A 20,591-nucleotide genomic window follows, 5' to 3' on the forward strand; every position below is an offset into this window, starting at 1 on the left:
CTTCCCCTCTGGTTACCCGGAAAAGGGTAAAAAAAAAAAAAAAAAAGCCAACAGATTCCAGGAGCTGCAAAACCAACAGATGACTCCCAGAGCCAGTGGAATTGCCAGTGGAATCGCCAGTGGAATCTGCTACACTCGACGTGAGTTTGCTTGCGGGCGAGGAGTGTAGAAAGTGCTGTTCGCAGAATGCGCGGTGAAGGAGAGAAAGCGACAGAAGAGAGAGCCATAGTGCTGACGTTGAAAGCCCGGCCCTGTGAGGTTGCACAGGGTAAGTGGCGTTGGCCAGGAGGCAGTGGCGAAGGGGAAGGAAAGAGGATTTGGGCTAGGGGCGGGGCCTGCGGCGCAGCCTGTCTCCTGATTGCTGGAGCGCCGCTGCCAATCTCGCAGAATCGCTCGGTTAACCAGTGCGCTGGCTAGACGCGCTCAGATATACTGAGTGTGCCCTGAGAAGCAGTCTCAGATCCTGACGGTGCAGCAGCCCGCAGCCTCAGCCAGGGAGTCCCAGCCGCTTTCAATGGAGGAGAAGCCCGGCCAGCCACAGCCTCAGCACCATCACAGCCACCACCATCCGCACCATCACCCCCAGCAGCAGCAGCAGCAGCAGCAGCAGCAGCAGCAGCAGCAACAGCAGCAGCAACAGCAGCCGCACCACCACCACCATTATTATTTCTACAACCACAGCCACAACCACCATCACCACCACCATCACCAGCAGCCTCACCAGTACCTGCAGCATGGAGCCGAGGGCAGCCCCAAGGCCCAGCCAAAGGCGCTGAAACATGAGCAGAAACACGCCCTCCAGCAGCACCAGGAAACGCCGAAGAAGAAAACAGGTCTGGGAGGGAGGACGAGTGGGGGAAGGGGAATGGGGGTGGGGGGTAGAGAAGATGGGGGTGGGGCTGGATCTGGAAAGCGCGGACGCGGTCGGAGTGTATGTGTGTGTGTATGTCTGTGCCCTGCGGGTCTGGGGAAGCCCCCTTCCATTCTCCCAAAGCCCGAGCCAGGCCGCGGGATTTGCAGCGCCCTCTCCTTCCTCTCAGCATGGGAGAGGCCCAACCAGGCCAGTATGACCTTCCCGGCCCCCGCCCGGGCCAGAGGGAGACCCGGAGGGTCGGCCTTGGAAATCTGGCCTCATTATTCCTTTCTCGTTTACCTTCGTGAGGCCCTGGAGGAACCTAAATTTGGTGGCCCTGAGTTGGGGTGAACATAGCTCCCCCCCCCACCAAAAAGCCTTCGGGGTGTTTCTCAAGAAGGCCTACCTAATTCCGACTCGGGTGGTGTCGCGAGACCCTTTTGCAGGCGGCGAGGCGAGGGTAGGTGGGCAGAGTTGAGGAAGTGTCCTCCCTCACCCGCCACCCCAAGCCCACCTGTGGCCTTGGGGTTCCCCGTCTGGGGGGGGTGGCCGGGACCCCCCGTTTCTTGGGTTATTTCCACCTCTAGACGCCCCTTTTGGGCACCGGATCCGGCAGTGTGCCCTCGCGCCTCCTCCCGAGGCCGGCGCCCCGGGCCCGCTCCCCCCAGAGCCGGCGCGGCTGGAATGTTCTCTCCTCCTCGCGGGGCCGCTTCCTGTCCGCCATGTTGGAAGCCGATTCCTGTCACCGACTCCGGCCCACTGAAGAGCGGAGGGGGAAGGGTGTCGAGGGGCGCTCGGCTTGGCGGAGCTGGGGGGCTCGGGATCCCCACCGGCGGTCGCCTTGCCCCCCGCATTGCGGGGGCGCAGTCGCCCCCGGCCCGCGGCCGCCCCTCCCCCCGCCGCCGGCCGGGTTGTGTAACCCGGTGGCGGCCGCGCGGCCCCGGGCGGGTCCCTGGGGTGAGGGGCGGGGGCGGTTGGGGTGGGGGAGGGAAGCGGCCACGAGGGGAGCGGCCTGCACCGGGCCCCGCGCGCCGGCGGCCGCGTTTCCCGCTCCCGGTGCGGCGGGAGGCGCGGGCGGTCCGGGCGGGGAGCCGGCCTCGAAGTGGAGCCGCGGGAGGAGGAGGCCGCGGGCGGTGGCCGCGGCGCTCCGTGGGGCAGGAGGGCTGGGGGTGGGGTGGGGGGGGATACATTTTGGGTAGAGGCGGTGCCTGAAGGCCGGGTGGGGTACCCAGCGGGAACCAGGCTCCCCGGTCACGAGTTTCTCTGCCACAGGAACCTCGTCTCCTGCCAGGTTCGCTCACGACTCCGCCTCTCAGGCTTTCACTTGGGCCCTTTCCTTCTAGCAGCTCATTTTTACAAAAAAAAGAAAAAAAAAAAAAAGGCTTGTTCCGGCGGCCTCCAGCCCCCCAGCATTTACCCTCTGGGCCTAAGTAGTCTTTCAGGGAGAGCGATTAGGAAAATGATTGGATAGGGGAAGAGGGCGAGGTGTTTTTTGACCCCTATTTCTTGTCCTTAAGGAAGAACCGCGGTGGCCCATCCATGAGGTTGGTTCACTACCATCTTGTCTCGGACGAAGCTTTTTTTCCATGTTAAAAGGAAAGGTGTTTTTCTATTTTTAAACTGATACCGAACCCCAAATGCTTGGTTCTAACAAATGTTAAATTGAGGGTGAAAGTCATTTTAGAAAACATCTGAGAAGAAATGAACTTAAAAGTTTGTTGCCAGGCAGATTTTTACCAAATTGAAGGTTCTTTATAAAAATGAAGGGAGTAATAAGAAAATGGATGTTAAACCCAGGCTATCAAATTTAATGCAAGCAGTTACTGAGAGCTGGAGGAAAATTGCTTTAATTTAAAGACTGAAATTGGAATATCAGACTTTCCACTTTGGGGGGTAGGGACTGATGATGGCGTGCTGTAGCAATGAACATGTAAATATATTCAGTATTTAATCTTAACGGATTTGGAACAGTTTAAAAACTATTAGGAAGTGTACAACACTAAATCTTTTAACTCTAGGTCTTTTTCAACTTAGAGATAAGAAAATCTTTATTATCGTTGCTTGGAAGATCAAACAGTATTACTGTTCAGATTCGAAAATTTTATTTTGTTGTCTCTACGTATAGAAGCAGCCCCTGAACCATTCAAGGTGGCATCCTTCAAATCAGTAGGTCTTGTCCTGGAAGAGAATAAAGAGGGGAAACTGGGCTTAGCAGTTTTGAGAGAATGTAAACAATTTGGGATGAACAGTTTTTTATGTGTGGCCTGGTCACAATACTGTTGCTTCAACATGTATGATGCTAATTTACTAAGAAAACTTGAGGGTTTTTGAAATATATCTGTTGTATGTTGAAGTGGGCTTTTATGACCCATTACCCACAAACCTATAAAGAGGAACCTGTTTTCTTTATCCAGAAGAGGGCGCAAGAGAGGGCCAAATGTGTTCACTAATTTCGGTTTCTAATCCAAAAGCGAGATTTTTCAGGACTCAAGTTTTGCACAGTCCATTTGAAGTAGTATTAGCATGGCAAACCTAAATAATAAAAGTGCAAAGAGCCCTGTGATTTCTCTCAGTAATTCTGTGGTGGTCGCATTTCTCTTAAATACCTAAGTTTTAAAAAGAAAATGTCTCTGGTACACTTTTTGCATACCAACAAAGTTGCCATGGAGAAAATTTTAAGTAGTTAAATGGAAAAATGTTTTTTTGTTATTAAAACTTGGGAGTATAGTGGCTCTGAGCTGTTACAAAATTGGTGATTTCTGATATCGGAGCCACTAAATACTAGTAATTTTAGGAAAGAATATCCTGGTTCACTTAAAAATCTTGGCTTTGGTCCAAGTCAGTTTGGACATTGAATTTTTTTGTGTTTAAGACTGTTTACTTACCTTTGAGAAAGTTATGACTAATGGGCTCAAGAGTACAAAACTTTGTTTAGCTTGTTAGCATGTTAAATGGTATGTTTTTCTTTTTGGTCTAGAGTTGTGTACAGGTAAACTTGTATATGTTAACGTTGAGAGCTCCTGTTTAGGAACTTGCTGCTTCTCTAAAGAAAAAAGAACCTTTCAGAAAACATCCTACCTAAGCAGAGATTTCTTTAGTAGTTTCTTTCTTCAGTAGTTGTGTGGTTAGAATTTTTCCACCAAAAGTTTGACTTGATTGACTGTCAAAGCTCTTTTCAGCAGCCATTATATTCTATTATATTCTATTCTATTTGGCGGGGGTGGGGGTGCCTGGGTGACTCAGTCAGTTGAGTGTCTGACTCTTAATTTCAGCTTGGGTCAGGATCTCAGGGTTGTGGGATCAGCCCCTCATGGGGGCTCCACACTGAGGGTGGAGCCTGCTTAAGATTCTCTCTTTCCCTTGGCCAACTCCACCATGCGAGCGCTTGCTCTCTTGCGCATGCTCCCTGTCTCTAAAACAAATTTTAAAACAAAATTATTTTATGGTACAAGTTTTGTATGGTTCAGACTTAGGAATGATTATGCCTTAAGTATATTTTCTTGAATTATTTTCTGAAAGTTAATACAGTGGAATAAAATGCCTTTATTTGTTCATTTTTAGTGTCCTTTCTCTGATACAAAATGAGTGCCTTAAAATTAATAGTAAATCCTGTTGTGAATCTTCCCAGACTATGTTCTGTTCCTTATCACATTCTTTTGAAGCAGTGATTCTGAAACTTAAAAAAAAAAAAAATCTTAGATTCCTTATGCTTTTTTTCCCTTTATTTTCAAATTTACATTTATTTATTTTGAAAGTGAGAGAAGGAGCACACAGGGTGCAAGCACAAGCCGGGGAGGAACAGAGAGAGGAAGAGAGAGAATCCCAAGCAGGCTTCGTGCTCAGTGCAGAGCCCAACTTGGGGCTTGAATTCACAAATTGTGAGCTCATGACCTGAGCTGAAACCAAGAGTCAGACACTAAATTGAGCCACCCAGGCGCCCCTAGATCCCTTATGCTTTTAAAATGCACAAAGAGCTTTTATGGGTTATATCTATACCAAATTGGGAATTAAAACAAAATTTCAAAATAAGACTATACAAGTTCACATGCCTTTTAGCCTTCATAGGCTAAAGGACCACAAGGATGAATGAAAGTGACAAATGTAAATTAACTTGGTCTTATTGGACACCCTTCTGAAAGCTGCCTTAAATGAATATGTATTCTTCTATTTATCTGTTTCTAATGACCTCAAAATGCTTTTGGGAACATTTCATAAAAAGGTAGATAAGTAATATCTCTATTTTACTGGTAGGGAAATGGGAATGGTTGTTACCAATTGAATAATGTAGAGTGATGAACTGTTTATGGCCATTGAAGGTCTTAAATTATGCTTGAACACGTAGCAGTTTTTAAATTAGATACCTTTCATTGTAGTTTTGTTAGTAATTATTACAGCATCACTTGTGTAGGAAGTATTACTTAGTGATAGAAAACCATGTTCCAGGCTGACTGGAGTTCAGGTTTCCAGTTATCTGACTTAGGCAAGTTAATTTCTCTGAGAGTTTTTTTACCCAGATGTAAAATGAAGAAAATATATCTTAGAGGAGTTAGAAATATTGGTACGTAGGTGGTCTAGTTTCATACATTAACAGTATGATCTAATGTCTGGGAATTGTCAAAATAGATTCAAGACTACTTTAGAAAAAGTTCACAATTGTTAGATTTTTGTTCAGCAGAATGCAGTAGAAACTGCTTGTGGTGACTGCCAGTCATTTGTGGTTTCATAGAAAGGGATTCTTTAATTTCCCTGAAATACATACAGTTACTGTATCAGTATAACTTGATTTGTGCCCAGAGGGTAGCTCTGATGTTAATTGTAAAGGAATTTTTATAGCAGCCTTGTGAGAACAGTGGGGAAGTTGATTTTGTTAGGTGAGAGATATTATGGCATACTGCTTAAGAGGTCTTGTTCTTTCTAACCTCAGACTTCGGTTTGAATCCCAGCTGGTTCAGTTTCTTGCTTGGCAGACTTCTAATCGGTAATATGGGGTGACAAGTGTTCTCATAGTTGTGAAATAATAAACATAGTAAAGCCAATGCTCATAGCATAGTGTCTAGCACATAGTAAATAGTCTTTAAATGTCAGGTAGTACTGTAATTTATGTTTTGTAATTGTAAATCAAAACCTTTCTTTTTCCCCTTTTCTAGGCTATGGTGAACTAAATGGTAATGCTGGAGAAAGAGAAATATCTTTAAAGAGCCTGGGTTCTGATGAAGCTACCAACCCTATTTCCAGGGTCCTCAATGGCAACCAACAAATTGTAGACACTAATCTGAAGCAGACTGTAAAGGCCAACACCTTTGGGAAAGCAGGAATTAAAACCAGGAATTTCATTCAGAAGAACAGTATGGACAAAAAGAATGGGAAGTCTTACGAAAATAAATCTGGAGAGAACCAGTCTGTAGAGAAGACCGATACTGTAGCAATTCCAAATGGTGTTGTAACAAGTAATTCTGGCTATATTACTAATGGTTATATGGGCAAAGGAGCAGATAATGATGGTAGTGGATCTGAGAGCGGATATACCACTCCTAAAAAAAGGAAAGCTAGGCGCAATAGTGCCAAGGGATGTGAAAACCTTAATTTAGTGCAGGACAAAATAATGCAACAAGAGACCAGTGTCCCAACCTTAAAACAGGGACTTGAAACTTTCAAGCCTGACTACAGTGAACAAAAGGGAAATCGAGTAGATAGTTCGAAGCCCATTTGGAAGTATGAAACTGGGCCTGGAGGAACAAATCGAGGAAAACCTGCTGTGGGTGATATGCTGCGGAAAAGCTCTGATATTAAACCCGGTGTGAGCGGCAAAAAGTTTGATGATCGGCCCAAAGGAAAACACGCTTCTGCTGTTACCTCCAAAGAGGACTCTTGGACCCTATTTAAACCACCCCCAGTTTTTCCAGTGGACAATAGCAGTGCTAAAATAGTTCCTAAAATAAGTTATGCAAGCAAAGTTAAGGAAAACCTCAACAAAACTGTACAGAACTCTTCTGTGTCACCATCTTCATCTTCATCCTCTTCGTCATCTGCTGGGGAAACTCAGACCCAGTCTTCAAGTCGGTTATCCCAGGTCCCAATGTCAGCGCTGAAATCTGTTACTTCGGCCAACTTTTCTAATGGGCCTGTTTTAGCAGGGACTGATGCAAGTGTGTATTCTCCAGGGGGTCAGCCACTGTTAACTACTGCTGCTAATACTCTAACACCCATCTCTTCTGGGACTGATTCAGTTCTCCAGGACATGAGTCTGACTTCAGCAGCTGTTGAACAAATTAAATCTAGCCTTTTCATCTATCCTTCAAATATGCAAACTGTGCTGTTGAGCACAGCACAAGTGGATCTACCCTCTCAGACAGATCAGCAAAACCTGGGGGATATCTTCCAGAATCAGTGGGGTTTATCTTTTATAAATGAGCCCAGTGCTGGCCCTGAGACTGTTATTGGGAAATCATCAGATCATAAAGTGATGGAGGTGACATTTCAAGGGGAATATCCTGCCACTTTGGTTTCACAGGGTGCTGAAATAATCCCCTCAGGAACTGAGCATCCTGTGTTTCCCAAGGCTTATGAGCTGGAAAAACGGACTAGTCCTCAAGTTCTGGGTAGCATTTTAAAATCTGGGACTACTAATGAGAGTGGAGCCTTATCCTTGGAACCCAGTCATATAGGTGATCTGCAAAAAGCAGACACCAGTAGTCAAGGTGCTTTAGTGTTTCTCTCAAAGGACTACGAGATAGAAAATCAAAATCCTCTGGCGTCTCCTACGAACACTTTGTTAGGCTCTGCCAAAGAACAGAGATACCAGAGAGGCCTAGAAAGAAATGATAGCTGGGGTTCTTTTGACCTGAGGGCTGCTATTGTATATCACACTAAAGGTAACTCATTTGTTCCTATATGAAGATTCTTACTGCTCAATTTAGTATACATTTATAAGCTATTGTGTTAAGGGTGCATTTTGGAAATTACTATGAGATTCTTCAAGACTTAGAACTAAATTAAGAATAACCATGGATAAGCAGTTGATAAACTATTCAGGGTCTTTGGAAATAGTACTATTTAGAAGGAATGTTCACTTTTTCGACTTAAAACATTTCTTTTCATATTTACAAGTATAGTTGACTTCCTACCTGTTTCAAATAGTGAAGAGGAATGGGGTGGTGCCTAAAGGGAGGACATTATATATTCTCTTGTTATTTTTAAAACTTCTTTGAACAGATGTCCCCTCTTTTTTGCTTTTTATATCATACACTTCTTTATTAGCTCATTTGATTTTTCTAATTTGTGTAAAATGAGGAGGAGTCCAAAAAGATGGAGTGTCAAACTATTTTTTCTGGGTGCTGAATGGGAACTAGAAAATAATTTAGACAACTGCAGTGGCAAGCCCAATGAGCATTGTAGGAACCAGGCTCTTGGGGTCTGTACTTTTCATAGCCCCAAAGCCTATGTTAAAGGAATCCGGTATCTTTCAAGTTCCATGTGAATACGTTTTTTAGAATATGGTTTATTTGTATCTTAAAGATTTGCTGTATGGTATAACTTATTTAAATCCCTACAGCAAATAATGAGGTTTAATGAATGATGTTTAAAACCTCAGTGCTATTGGGAACACTTCCATCTCTCCCTCTTCTAATAGAAATCTATACCCCACGCGTGCAGACACACACCTAATACATGCTGCACATTCCAATTTTTAACAGTGGCTCATTTAGGCAGTGACTTGGAACTGCAGGGAAGGGGCAGCATATCAGCTAAGTGGAGATGAGGTAATTCCCATATTTTCCCTGGAAGAATCACTGCCTCAGAGATGAATAACAAAGCTATTTATGTGACTTTTAAGCAAATTACCTCTCTTCATACCTTTCCTTATCTGCTGACTGGAAGACATTTAGTAAAATGAACAGATGTACTTTTTCTATTTTTCTTCCTTTAAAAAATGGGAGTAAGTAGTAGTATTGCCTTGTGGCAGTTTAGGGGCAGAAATCCTGGCAGATGAAATTACCTGTCTTAACTTTTTTCTCCAGCACTGCTGTTTGGAAGTAAATGAGTTAACCAGGAAATGGATGTTTTTAGGAAAGTTAAGGCAAAACAATTGCTTAGTTTCTTAAGACTTGTGGTTAATTATAAGTTAAATCCTGCTGGGGGAGTTGGTGTTTTTGGTGTTATTTTCCGTGCCATCTGCCCTTCAGAGACCATTGGGAAATTTTACCTGTGTATTTTGTACCGGTGGTCATTGTGTGAACCTGAGAGGATATCTGGTTACGTTCTTCCACAACATGCGAAAAATTCTGGGACAGGTTCCCTTAAATGGTTGGCTGGTGGTTTTATATGGATTTTTATTGTGAAGAATTGCAGGCCTTTTTAAACGGGAAATTAATTTCTATTTATTACTAGGTATTCTGTGTGCGTTTTCCCTATAGATGGGCTAACTAGATGTGAAATCAGTGGTATTTGGATAAGCTAAATGCCTCAACGTGGATGCAGTTTATATTTAGTTTTGCTGGCATTACTGAAATACTTGCTTTAGTTGAGTGCATCAATTTGACTTTTATATTTGGATATTGAAATTAAATTGATATTGATTGCCCAGCCTCCCCCCCACCCCCAACAAATAATGTTCAGTTCAGTTAGGTCCCAAAGTGGCAGGTTCTTTGAATTACTGCCAAATGTGGATGGTTCATTAGGTCATTAATTTCTCTTTTCTTTGAATTTGTTTTAAATCACAACCTTTTGAAGATCTGAAGATCTTTTTCATAAGTGAAGGCTGGCTTATTATTTTTAAGTTGTCTTAAACTCTAAAGGAGGTAATAATCAGTTGGGCTTATTGGAATATCCTGTAAAAGGGCCACCTGTATTTTCTTGTACCTTCAGTGTAGTCTTTTCTTTAAATGTTCAAAAGTAATCTCTTGGTTAAAGTTAAGCTTAGAAATGGAAGTTCTCTGCATACTTCCCAACTTCAAAAATAAGTCCTTCAATTTTATTTGGAAATAGGTAAGAACGTGCTTGGTATCAGTTCTGTAGGAATACTGCATTTTTTAGGTTAAACATTATTTGCAGCCTTAGAAGTACTGCAGATTTTTAAAAAATCTGTTCAGTATAATTGAGGAGATGAAAAAAAGATACAATGAGGCATAAAAAAGGGATTGATGAGAATTCTAGTTCTTGGGATTTTTCTTTTACCTTTTGACACGTTATGGTGTAAAGTTTTAAGAAACAAGAGGGTTAATCTTTCTATTAGCTGGGGGAATAGTGTACCATTACATAGCAGTATTAATATTGACTGTGAGATGTAGGTCCTATTTTCTTTTGATTTCAAGTGGCACTTAAGAGGCAAACTTTAAAGTGATACCTTTTTAAGTTGATTATGAAAAAAATCATATTCTAAGTTTTAAATTGATTATAAAAGATTTGTACTCTAAAGTGGAACCTGTAACGAACCCCAGTGGACTCCTCATCCAGCCTGAACATTTAAATAGCATTGTCATTCTTGTTTCACCTATCTACCTTCACACTTCTTTTGGTAGGAGTTTCAAAAACAAATTCCCGGTATCCTAACATTTTGCTAGTTGACACTTTAGTTATGTTAGAGTGATGGCTTTTAATGCACATACCCAAGACAGAACTGTTGCCTTCTTTAAAACATTTACTTTCAAAGGCTTCTAACATTAGACCCTAACTTTTTGAGGTGAATCTTTGATTTTGAAATAATCATTTGAAGTCATTGATTTGCAAAAGTCATTTGAAGCCAAGTCTGTTGAAATAAGGTAGGTTGATGTGAGTTGTGTGTTTGGTCAAAGTGTTCGTTTAAACGGGTTGATTTATCATGCCTAATACTGCACTGAAGGGTATCAAGCATTCAAAAAGCATTTATTTGTGTGTGTGTGTGTGTGTGTGTGTGTGTGTGTGTGTGTATGTATTTATGTTAACGTCTTGCTATTTTGGAATATTCATTAAAAAATAATTTGAGGGTCGTCTGGGTGGCTCACTGGGTTAAGTGTCTGACTCTTGGTTTCGGCTCAGGTCATGATCTCGCTTTTCCTGAGTTCAGGATCTGTGTTGGGCTCTGGTCTGTCAGTGCAGAGCCTGCTTGGGATTCTCTCCCACTCTCTTTGCCCTTCCCCTGCTCGTGCTTGCTCTTTCTCTCAAAATAAATAAACAAACTTAAAAAAAAAGATAATTTGATAGGTAAATTATACCCAGCATATAGAGATGCGAGGGAGATGAATATGGTAAGATATAATTCTTGATAGTTGAGGTGAGTTAACATCAAAGTTATCTAGTATAAAATATCCCTCAGGTAACACTAAGCTACTACATGAAATTTTAAAAATTTATTTCTCTGTTACTTCCATAGGTTATTGGCATAAATTATTTGATACACTAGATCTAGGCTACACCCTGGAATAAAAATGTATTTTAACTCTAGGTGGTTCTAATTGCCTGCTAGGATTGGGAACTCCTGAGTCTAGAGAGCTTTCATCAGCTTAATCCTTTTTTTCTTTTCTCTGCCACAGTTGTGCAGTAATAATTGTGTGTGTGTGTGTGTGTGTGTGTGTTTTCCTTTCCCTTAAGATGTACTTATTATAGGCAAAGTACTTTGCTTAGTTGAGGAAGATTTTGACAGGGTGAGTCTTTTTCTTTGAAGAGCTTAAGTAGAGGAGAAAACAATACACAAGTTTATAAGGCAAGATTTGAGTGTCATGGATATAAATAACTAGAAGCTTTCAATGGAGGGAGAATTTCTAATGGAATAAAGGTGGGAAGAGTAAGTGCAGGCAGGGTATGTTTTCATTGACGCAGCATCATTTAAACTGGGTTTTGATGGGTGGGGAAATGCAAAGAAGAGGAAGATAATAGATAAGTTGGAGAACCTGAGTAGATGTAAATATTGGAAGGGATCCGCTTTGGATGTGGTGAGGAAATAGAAAAGAGAAGGAAGGTAAGTTGCTGCCAGATCATCAGATCAGTCTGGAGGCAGTGGGGGAGCTGCTCAATATCAGTGATAGGCTGGTGAGATGGAAGTAACTTAAACACAGGGATTTTAACACTGCTATTCCCACTTCCTGTGTACCTGAAAAGATCAGTTGTCATTTTTAAGCCTGGGTTTCCTAATTTATAAGTATATCAGTCTTTGTTTTATTCTATCAGATTGTACTACAGTGTTTCAGAAATTGAGTTGAGGGGCACCTGGGTGGCTCAGTGGGTTAAGCATCCGACTCTCAGGTCATGATCTCACGGTTCATGAGTTTGAGCCTTGCACTGGAGTCCTTGCTGATAGCACAGAGCCTGCTTGGGATTCGGTCTCTCCCTCTCTCTGCCCCTCCCCTGCTTACTCCCTTACTCTCTCAAAATAAAAAGTAAACTTTAAGAAATAAAAATAAAAGTTGAGTTAGTATTAAGTAATTGACTTACAGATCTGCTTTTGGTAGGTTATTGTGGCCAATTTGTTGGGTATATTGAAAGCCATTTTTCTGATGAACTCTTGGAATAAATAGTTCAGGCAGAGAAATGACAAAAGGTTTTCCCTTTTGTATTTGCAGTCAATGTGAATGTATTATTTACCTGAAAATAAACATTCACTTTTTAAAAAGAAGGTTTTTGGGTTTATGAATAAAGAAACTGGTAAATACCTCTTATATGTACAGGGTGTGATGAGACAGGAGACAAGTTATGGTTAGTCCATAAAAGGGAGAGGGGGATTATGTATACAGTTTAGACTTTTGTTCATAGAATCTGAATACTAAATTTTCTCCTTTAAACACAATGCTGAAGAAATATTTTCACCTTTACTGCATTTTGCTCCATGATTGCTTATGGCATCACAGCTATCTTACAATCTTACTAACAATTGCCTGCAGATTTGACTTTGGTTTCAGCCCTAGTTCAATTTCCTAGATTGGGGAAGGATCCTTTTTTCTGTCCTCTCTCTAATATGGGACATATAGGAATGTTTGTAACAAGTAATTTAATATGGTTGTGAGATCCTTTCTTTTGCCAGTGACTTAACCATTTTAGTATCTATATAAGATGCTTGATTTCTCATTAAGTGTGTTTTATGACTGTAATAATTATGAATTTACTTTGGTATTAGTCAAAAAGGTAGCTTACCAGGAATTTATGGAAGGTAAAATTTAATCCTCAGATTTTAGTAGCTTACCTCCTGAAGGTGAGGGAAGTAACCATCCATGCTATAACAGCAGAAATTGTCTATTAGTATCTTAGTAGTAGCAGTTTCATTCCAAGCAACTTGAATTTGATATTTTACCTTAAAAGTAAACTGGATTAGCATAAGTATAGCAGTAGAAATGAACAAAACCCCTCAAGCTCCAAGTTTCTAACGTATGTATTTAGAGGTGGTCAAGACAGTTCTGTTTAGTCTTTAGCTCCAAATTGGGAATGTAAGATTGAAATTGATGGGGTGAAGAGTTCATTAAGCATCTCCTGAAAAGGTGATGACTTCTAACTAAGTACTTGAGTCAAATTTACTTGAAAATAAGCTGTTACCAGAGTGCCTGGCTGGTTCAGTTGGTAGAGCATGCACCTCAGTCAGTCCTTAGGGTCATGAGTTGGAGCCCCATGTTGGGAATAGAAGTTACTTAAAGTTTATTTTATTAAAAAAAATTGTTTATTTTTGAAAGACAGAGTGCAAACAGGGGAGGGGCAGAGAGAGGGAGACACAGAATCTGAAGCAGGCTCCAGGCTCAGTGCTATTGGCACAGAGCCTGATGTGGGGCTCAAACTTAAAAAACTGAGATCATGATCTGAGAGCTGAAGTCGACGATTAAACAACTGAGTCACCTTGGTGCCCCTTACTTAAGTTTTTTAAACATTTATTTATTTTGAGAGATCCCATGTGAGTTGGGGAGAGGAGAGAAAATCCCAAGCAGGCTCTCTGCTGTCAGTGTGGAGGCCCAACTGACTTAGCCACCCAGGCACCTCTAAAATTTATTTAAAAAAAAGAAAATAAGCTGTTAATTCTCTATGGGTATAGTCAAAATGGAAAAGGAAAGGGTGAGAAGTTTCTGGCAGCCTTCTTTGCAAAAGAATAGGGAGGTACAGTGGACTGGTTGGGAAAGGAAATCAGAAGAGCAAAAAACGTGGTGAGATAGCCAGTAATCATCAAAAATTGGGTAAATCTGGAATAGAAGGGGGAAAAGTAGAATTTAATAATGTCCCTACCCCTGCTGAATTTTACAGAATTTGATCTAAATGGCTTGAATAAGGATTGGAAGGCAAGATCCATAGTAAATTGATCTGGGGATACTTAATTATGGGAGTCTTCTTTTTGACCTTATATATTTTGTTTGTTTGTTTGTTTTTTTGGTGTGTGTGAGGGGGAACCTGTGCTTTTTAAAAGTAAAAATAATAATAAGCCTCAAGTTGGCTTTAACCCTCTTAGCTTGTCTTTTTCTTTGAAGAATTAAAAGCTGAAATTTTGACTGGACCATATGAAATGACTGTTTTTGTAGGTCACAGAAGGTTGAATATCAGTTTCAAATGGGCCTACCTAATACTACTTTGTTCTATTATTACTTCCTGATGACTGATTTACAAGTGGTATTTCATTCAAAATCAATATTCACATATGGCACCACGCTCTGTGCAAAGCAATCGTGATAATTAGATGAAATAAGGATTCATGTCATTAAGGTCTAATAGGGAAACATACATGGAAAGAAATATATTACTAGTGTGATGGCTCTGTAGAAAAAATATATAAAATACATTTGGAACATAGAGAAACCCTTAAGGTGGGTGGTGGGGTCAGGGTAGGCTAGTCAAGACTCAGAAGAAGTGGAACCAATTTATTGATGTACACCTGTGTCCAGTGCTAGAAATGTAATACAAGACAAACAGATTCATTCTCCCTGTAGGCAGTGAGAATCCACTGAAGTGTTTTGGTCACTTTCAGGTTTGTATTTTTATTTATTTAAAAAAATTTTTTTAATGTTTATTTATTATTGAGAGACAGAGCATGAGCATGGGTGGGGCACAGAGAGGGGGAGAGACAGAATCTGAAGCAGGCTGTAGGCTCTGAGCTGTCAGCACAGAGCATGATGCAGGGCTTGAACTCATGAACTGTGAGATCATGACCTGAGCCAAAGTCAGTCGCTCAACCAGTTGAGCCACCCAGGCGCCCCTCAGGTTTGTAGTTTTAGAGGAAAAGAATGTTAGCCATGGTGTAGAAGATAGAAGGTAAGGCCCAATTAAGGGCAAGAGAGGCCTGTTAAAAGATTACACTGCAGAAATGTTCTGTAAGATACCGTTGCTTGAACCAGGCAGTGACATCTGGCTAGAAAAAAAGAGGGTGACTAGAAAGTTAAGTGTCTTAACTTTGAGTAAGGATTGCAGTAGTTGAACACTCCCTCCCTAAATTCTCTAATTTGCATTTCCTTAACAACCCACTTTCCTACTTTGTACATCTTCAGCATAACCTTCCTTATATCATTCTCTTTTCCTCAAAGGTTTATGTTCTTTTGGTCTCCTTTTCATGCTACTCAAACTCCTGGGTAATCTCATCCAATTCTGCTGCTGTGTGTTAAGCTCGAAACTTCAATTGCTTTTACTCTGAGTTCAGACCATGTATATTCAGCATCACCGCTCCCAATTCTTTGTATATGAAATGGAATTCCAAACCCTGATTGTTAGGTTATATAGATCCTGTCTCTAACATATCCATTTTTTCCTTTCCATCTCTAATACAGCTGTCCTAATTTCTTCACTTTTGCAGTAACATTTACTGGGCTCTTTTTCTGTACAGTAGTCCCACCTTATCCGTGGTTTTGCTTTCCGCGGTTTCAGTTGCCCACGGTCAACTGTGGTCTGGAAGCAGATGATCCTTCTGAATCGTCAGAAGGTCAGTAGTAGTCTAATGCTACATCACAGTGCCTATTGTCATTCATCTCACTTCATCTCATCATGTAGGCATTTTTTCATCTCACATCATCACAAGAAGAATGTAAGTACAGTACAATGTTTGAGAGAGAGCCCACACTCAATATAACCTTTTTTTACAGTGTATTGTTATAATGGTTCTATTTTACTGTTAATCTCTCACTGTGCCTAATTTATAAATTAAACTTTATCATAGGCATGTGGTATGTATGTATAGGAAAAAATTTAGTATATATAGCATGTGATACTATTTGCAGTTTTAGGCATCCACTGGAGGGGAGGGTCTTAATGTATCTCCTGCAGATAAGGGAGAGGACTACTGTATTGTCATTTCATCCATACTCTCTAGTTGAAACTTCAGTCATTACTAATATTTAATACAATAATCTCAGATCTCTTCAGTGACTTCCTTCACCTATATGATTAAACAGTAAACTTTCCTTCATTTGTGCCTTTGTGCTGTCCCCCGAATAGCAGAATAGCATTTATCTGTGTGTAAATCTTTCATTCTTAGTGACTTTCAGCTCTGCTCCTGAATAGTGTTTTTTCTAAATCTTTTTGTCTTAGTGACTTCAGCCTTACTAAATTAATTGTGACCACTAAAGCATAGATCAGTAAACTTTTTATGTGAGTGATCAGGTAGTAAATATTTTAGGCTTTGTGAGCCATAGGGTCTCTCCTTGGAATTCTGGTTACTTGATTCTGCCTTGTACACAAAAACAGTCATGGGTAATATATAAAATGGAGGTGGCTCTCTTCCATAAAACTTTATTTGCAAAGACAGAAGTCAGTTTTGCTGACCCCCTGCTTTTAGCACACCTCATACTTCAATATCACCAAGCTTTGTCCATGCTGATGCTTCTACCTAGAAAAGTTGTATATTCTACGAAGTTTACAGAGGCAGAGCCTTTGTTTTTGCGTCTATATTCCTAGCCCCTAAATAGTACTTTTTAATCCACTTAGAATTTAGGATTTTTAGGTTATTGGACATTTATGGTAGGGAGCTCTGTAGAAAGTAATCTGCTTTAGAAAGTTGAATGTTAAATTTTCTTCAGTAACTATTTGCATAATTGGGTACTGGGATCCAACTCTAACAAAAACTGGGAAGTTAAAGACCAGGGGTGGGGAGCATTATTAAAAGTAGAAAGATTAATTACTGTGTAATGATTTTGTATAGTTGGATGTATCTTATTCTTCAACTTCTTTCTGTTGGGGTAATTAAAACAGTTACACAGAATAACTCATTTTATACTTAGAATCTGCATTAAGACTTGTAATTTAAAAGAGGGCAGGGGCGCCTGGGTGGCGCAGTCGGTTAAGCGTCCGACTTCAGCCAGGTCACGATCTCGCGGTCCGTGAGTTCGAGCCCCGCGTCGGGCTCTGGGCTGATGGCTCAGAGCCTGGAGCCTGTTTCCGATTCTGTGTCTCCCTCTCTCTCTGCCCCTCCCCCGTTCATGCTCTGTCTCTCTCTGTCCCAAAAATAAATAAATGTTGAAAAAAAAAAATTTTAAAAGAGGGCAAAATGTAAGGTAGCCAGTAAACATGCAAATAGTATTTGATTTATTTCCCTTTCTTTTTGATTCATGGAAACTTGTAATTCTAATCAAGGAAATCAAGTTGCTACTTGTTATAGAAGTATTTAATATTAAATAACTAGAAGGGGAATTGCATTCATTTTTCAGTTCAACACTTAAGATAATGCTGATTTATTTCTTGGCCAGAAGCTAAGTTGGCCCATGGCTAATTTTTAGCTAGGTCATATGGCTCTTTCCTCTTCTCAAAAGGCATAATCAAATTCACTATTCCAGAGCCCTGTTTGAAGGTAATAAAACTTTCTTACCAGAAATCATTTAAAATCTATATATTTAAAACCTAAAGCTGAATGTTCTGGTTTAAGCTAAGGGAAACGTCTTCAATCCAATAAAGAAATTGGGTGACTGCAAATAGTTATTTTCATTTTTACTCTAACATTTATATGCTTGCCTTTAAAGTAGTATAGTTGTTACTGTGACAATCTTGAGTGTTGTCCCCTTCCCCCCCCAAAAAAAAAGATGGGAGGGGAAGGGGCAGGTTGAGGTTTGTGGTGGGGAAGAGAAAAGCATATTTTACAGCTTAGGGGGCTAAAATGAAAAGTTTTTGTTTTTCTAAACATACAACTAAATAATATATTTCTACATTAAGCAAACTTAACAATGAGCATCAGGTAACTGATGCATACAGAACTTGGGAATTTGTTGCAAAATGTGAGATTTCTGTACTTTCGCTAAAAAATATGTTTGTTGAATTAGTTTTTTTGAAGATAGGTCAACAAAGGAAAGGCTTACTTATCTTTGGACTTAAAGCTCTTCTGAGGTACAGAAATTTGTAGGATAACAGCTCTAATGACCATTTCAACTATTCCTAATTGTCTGACACTAATAGAATTATAAATTATATTAAAGTGATAGATATGAGTGCCATGACTCGAATAGCCTTTTCTGATTTATGTTCTTTTTTCCTGATTAGATTGATTACAATTCTCTCTCCTTAGACCTAGGAGATTTTTCCTGCCAATCTTTGGATGGGCCTCTGCCCAGCGATTTAAAGCCCATAACATCCATCTAAGCTCTTGGACCAAGTGACAACTAGTGAAGTACTTCCCGGTTTTTGTTTTATCAGGCACTTGTTGTGATAATTTGAATGCAATTTTATCTGGATAATTACTTTGACTTTTTTGAATAATTAACCTATTGGTCCAAACATCCAATTCTGATAAATTTTCAAAACTTTAAAAGTGTTTTTAGGAGTGAATATGATGAGGAGTACAGGGAAGTAGGGAGAATGTGATTCTACCATTCTTTGCCTCCAACCGTAAACATAAAATAAAAAAATAATTTTAGATTTATATACTTTTAGCCCTGGGGAGGGATTATGTTGTACCTTAACTGTAACCTATGTCCAGATATATCCTATCTTAATGAGCTTCAGTTTTATTTTTCTTTAACTGTAATTGGTCACTGATAAATTGTATAGAAAACAATTACACAGAATCCAGTAATAGAGAATAAAGTCACTTTTTTGTCTTTTAAAATGGTAGTTGTATGGCCATGGGAAGAGCACTTATTCTCAGTCATAGTTATAGTTCATTCTTACTACTAAGTTGTCTTTGTTTACATTGTAAATCTCTTAATAGGGTATTTCCTTTCAAAGTCCCAATTCTTAGGTGCTTGTGGTATAATAGTCATCTTCTGTCTTACGCATCAAGCCTTCAAATAAGCCATCTGTGAAGCTTTCTGGTATGCTTCCAGATACAATTTTTCTTGCTTTTTCTCTGTCACTACAGTTTGGTCATGTACATATTTTCTTTGCTGTGGGATATCAAAGTAATAAGCACTTTGTAGATAATCATATTTGAATGGAATTGGAGCAAATGAGGATTGTGTGTTACTAATAAAGGAGTATGGATTAGCATTTTGACCTTATGGGTTAAAAATAAGAGTAGGGGTAGGAGCGCCTGGGTGGCGCAGTCAGTTGAGCTTTTGACTGTCGGTTTCAGCTTGGGTCATGATCTCAGGGTTTGTGAGTTCAAGCTCCGTGTTGGGCTCTGTGCTGACAACGTGGAGCATGCTTGTGATTCTTTCTCTTGCTCTCTCTCTGTCCCCTGCTCATGCTCGCTCACTTTCTCAAATAAACTTAAAAAAAAATTAAAAAAGAAAATAAGAGTAGGTGTAGTTTGAAGAACAGAACCACTTGCCTATAGCAAAGAGGTAAAATTTTAATAAGGTGTTTTAAGCATCATACTTAATTAAATTTGGATGCTTCATTCAGAAGACTTGGGTAGCTCATTGGGTTATGATGGGTTGCCAAAAAATACTTCAAGGGCACCTGGGTGGCTCACTCGGTTAAGCATCCGACTTAAGCTCAGGTCATGATCTCATGGTTCATGGGTTCAAGCCCCGTGTTGGGCTCTGTGCTGACAGCTTGGAGCTTGGAGCCTGCTTAAGATTCTGTGTCTCCCTCTCTCTACCCCTCCCCATTCATACTCTGTCTCTCCTCTCCCCAAAATAAGTAAACATTAAAAAAAATTGTTTTAACCTCGTTTTTAGTAATAATGAGCTATTATAGGAAATATTTTATCTATAGAATTCTTCTGCATATCTTTGCTCTTTGTGTAAACAGAATTGCTCTCTCGGTAGTTTGATTTCAGATAATTATTGACTATCTATAATCAACCCTTAAGGTAATCTGAAGAATACTTCTTGAGAATTCCAAGAGAATAAGAATGTCATGTCTGAGATTTAGCAGAACTGTGCTATTTCAACCCTACCTCTATCTCGGCAATAACCAGTCTAGATTTTTTAGGTTTAAAGTGGAAAGCATAGCTTTAAACTTTGCTTTGTAAAACTTACTGTATAAAATAATCTGCCTGTTTTTGTTTTTTTTTTTTTTCTTTGCAGAAATGGAATCTGTTTGGAATTTGCAGAAGCAAGGTAAGAATAGTTAGGTTACCTAAAATGTTAGTACTAATGACTAATTGGGTTATGTTTGGGTGGTAATAACATGGAATAGCTCACCTACCAAGTGAACAGTCTTTGTATTTTGAATTATTTGTATCTGGGGAAACACTATAAGTGAAACAATATATGAAAATACTCTTTACTTGTTAGGTGAAGAAACTACATTGTTCCCTCCTGTGAAAGTAAGAACATAAATATTTTTAATCTAGGAAACCAACATGAATAAGTGTTTCCACGTATAGCCAGTCTTTATCTGTTTTGTGTGGTAGACAAGTGGTAGCCCAAGAACTGAAATTCATGGTTCAGAAAAATACTAGGTGTCTTAGAAACCTTATTTGGTCTGTATATTCTCT

General features: G+C 40.2%; 1 protein-coding gene across 1 annotated transcript in view; it reads left to right on the top strand.

Moving 5' to 3' along the window:
* The first annotated feature begins 392 nt into the window (after positions 1-392).
* NUFIP2 (nuclear FMR1 interacting protein 2) overlaps positions 393-20,591 on the top strand; it is a 30,571-nt gene continuing 10,372 nt past the window's right edge. The window contains exons 1-3 of the mRNA XM_047080700.1: positions 393-833; positions 6,001-7,725; positions 20,179-20,211. Of these exons, the coding sequence (XP_046936656.1) occupies positions 515-833; positions 6,001-7,725; positions 20,179-20,211 (2,077 nt within the window). The 5' untranslated portion in view covers positions 393-514. The remainder of the gene's footprint in view (positions 834-6,000; positions 7,726-20,178; positions 20,212-20,591) is intronic.

Source organism: Lynx rufus, unplaced genomic scaffold, assembly GCF_022079265.1.
Source record: "Lynx rufus isolate CCGP_SWC_20201006 ecotype Redwood Valley unplaced genomic scaffold, mLynRuf1.p SCAF_18, whole genome shotgun sequence".
Lineage (NCBI taxonomy): Eukaryota > Metazoa > Chordata > Mammalia > Carnivora > Felidae > Lynx > Lynx rufus.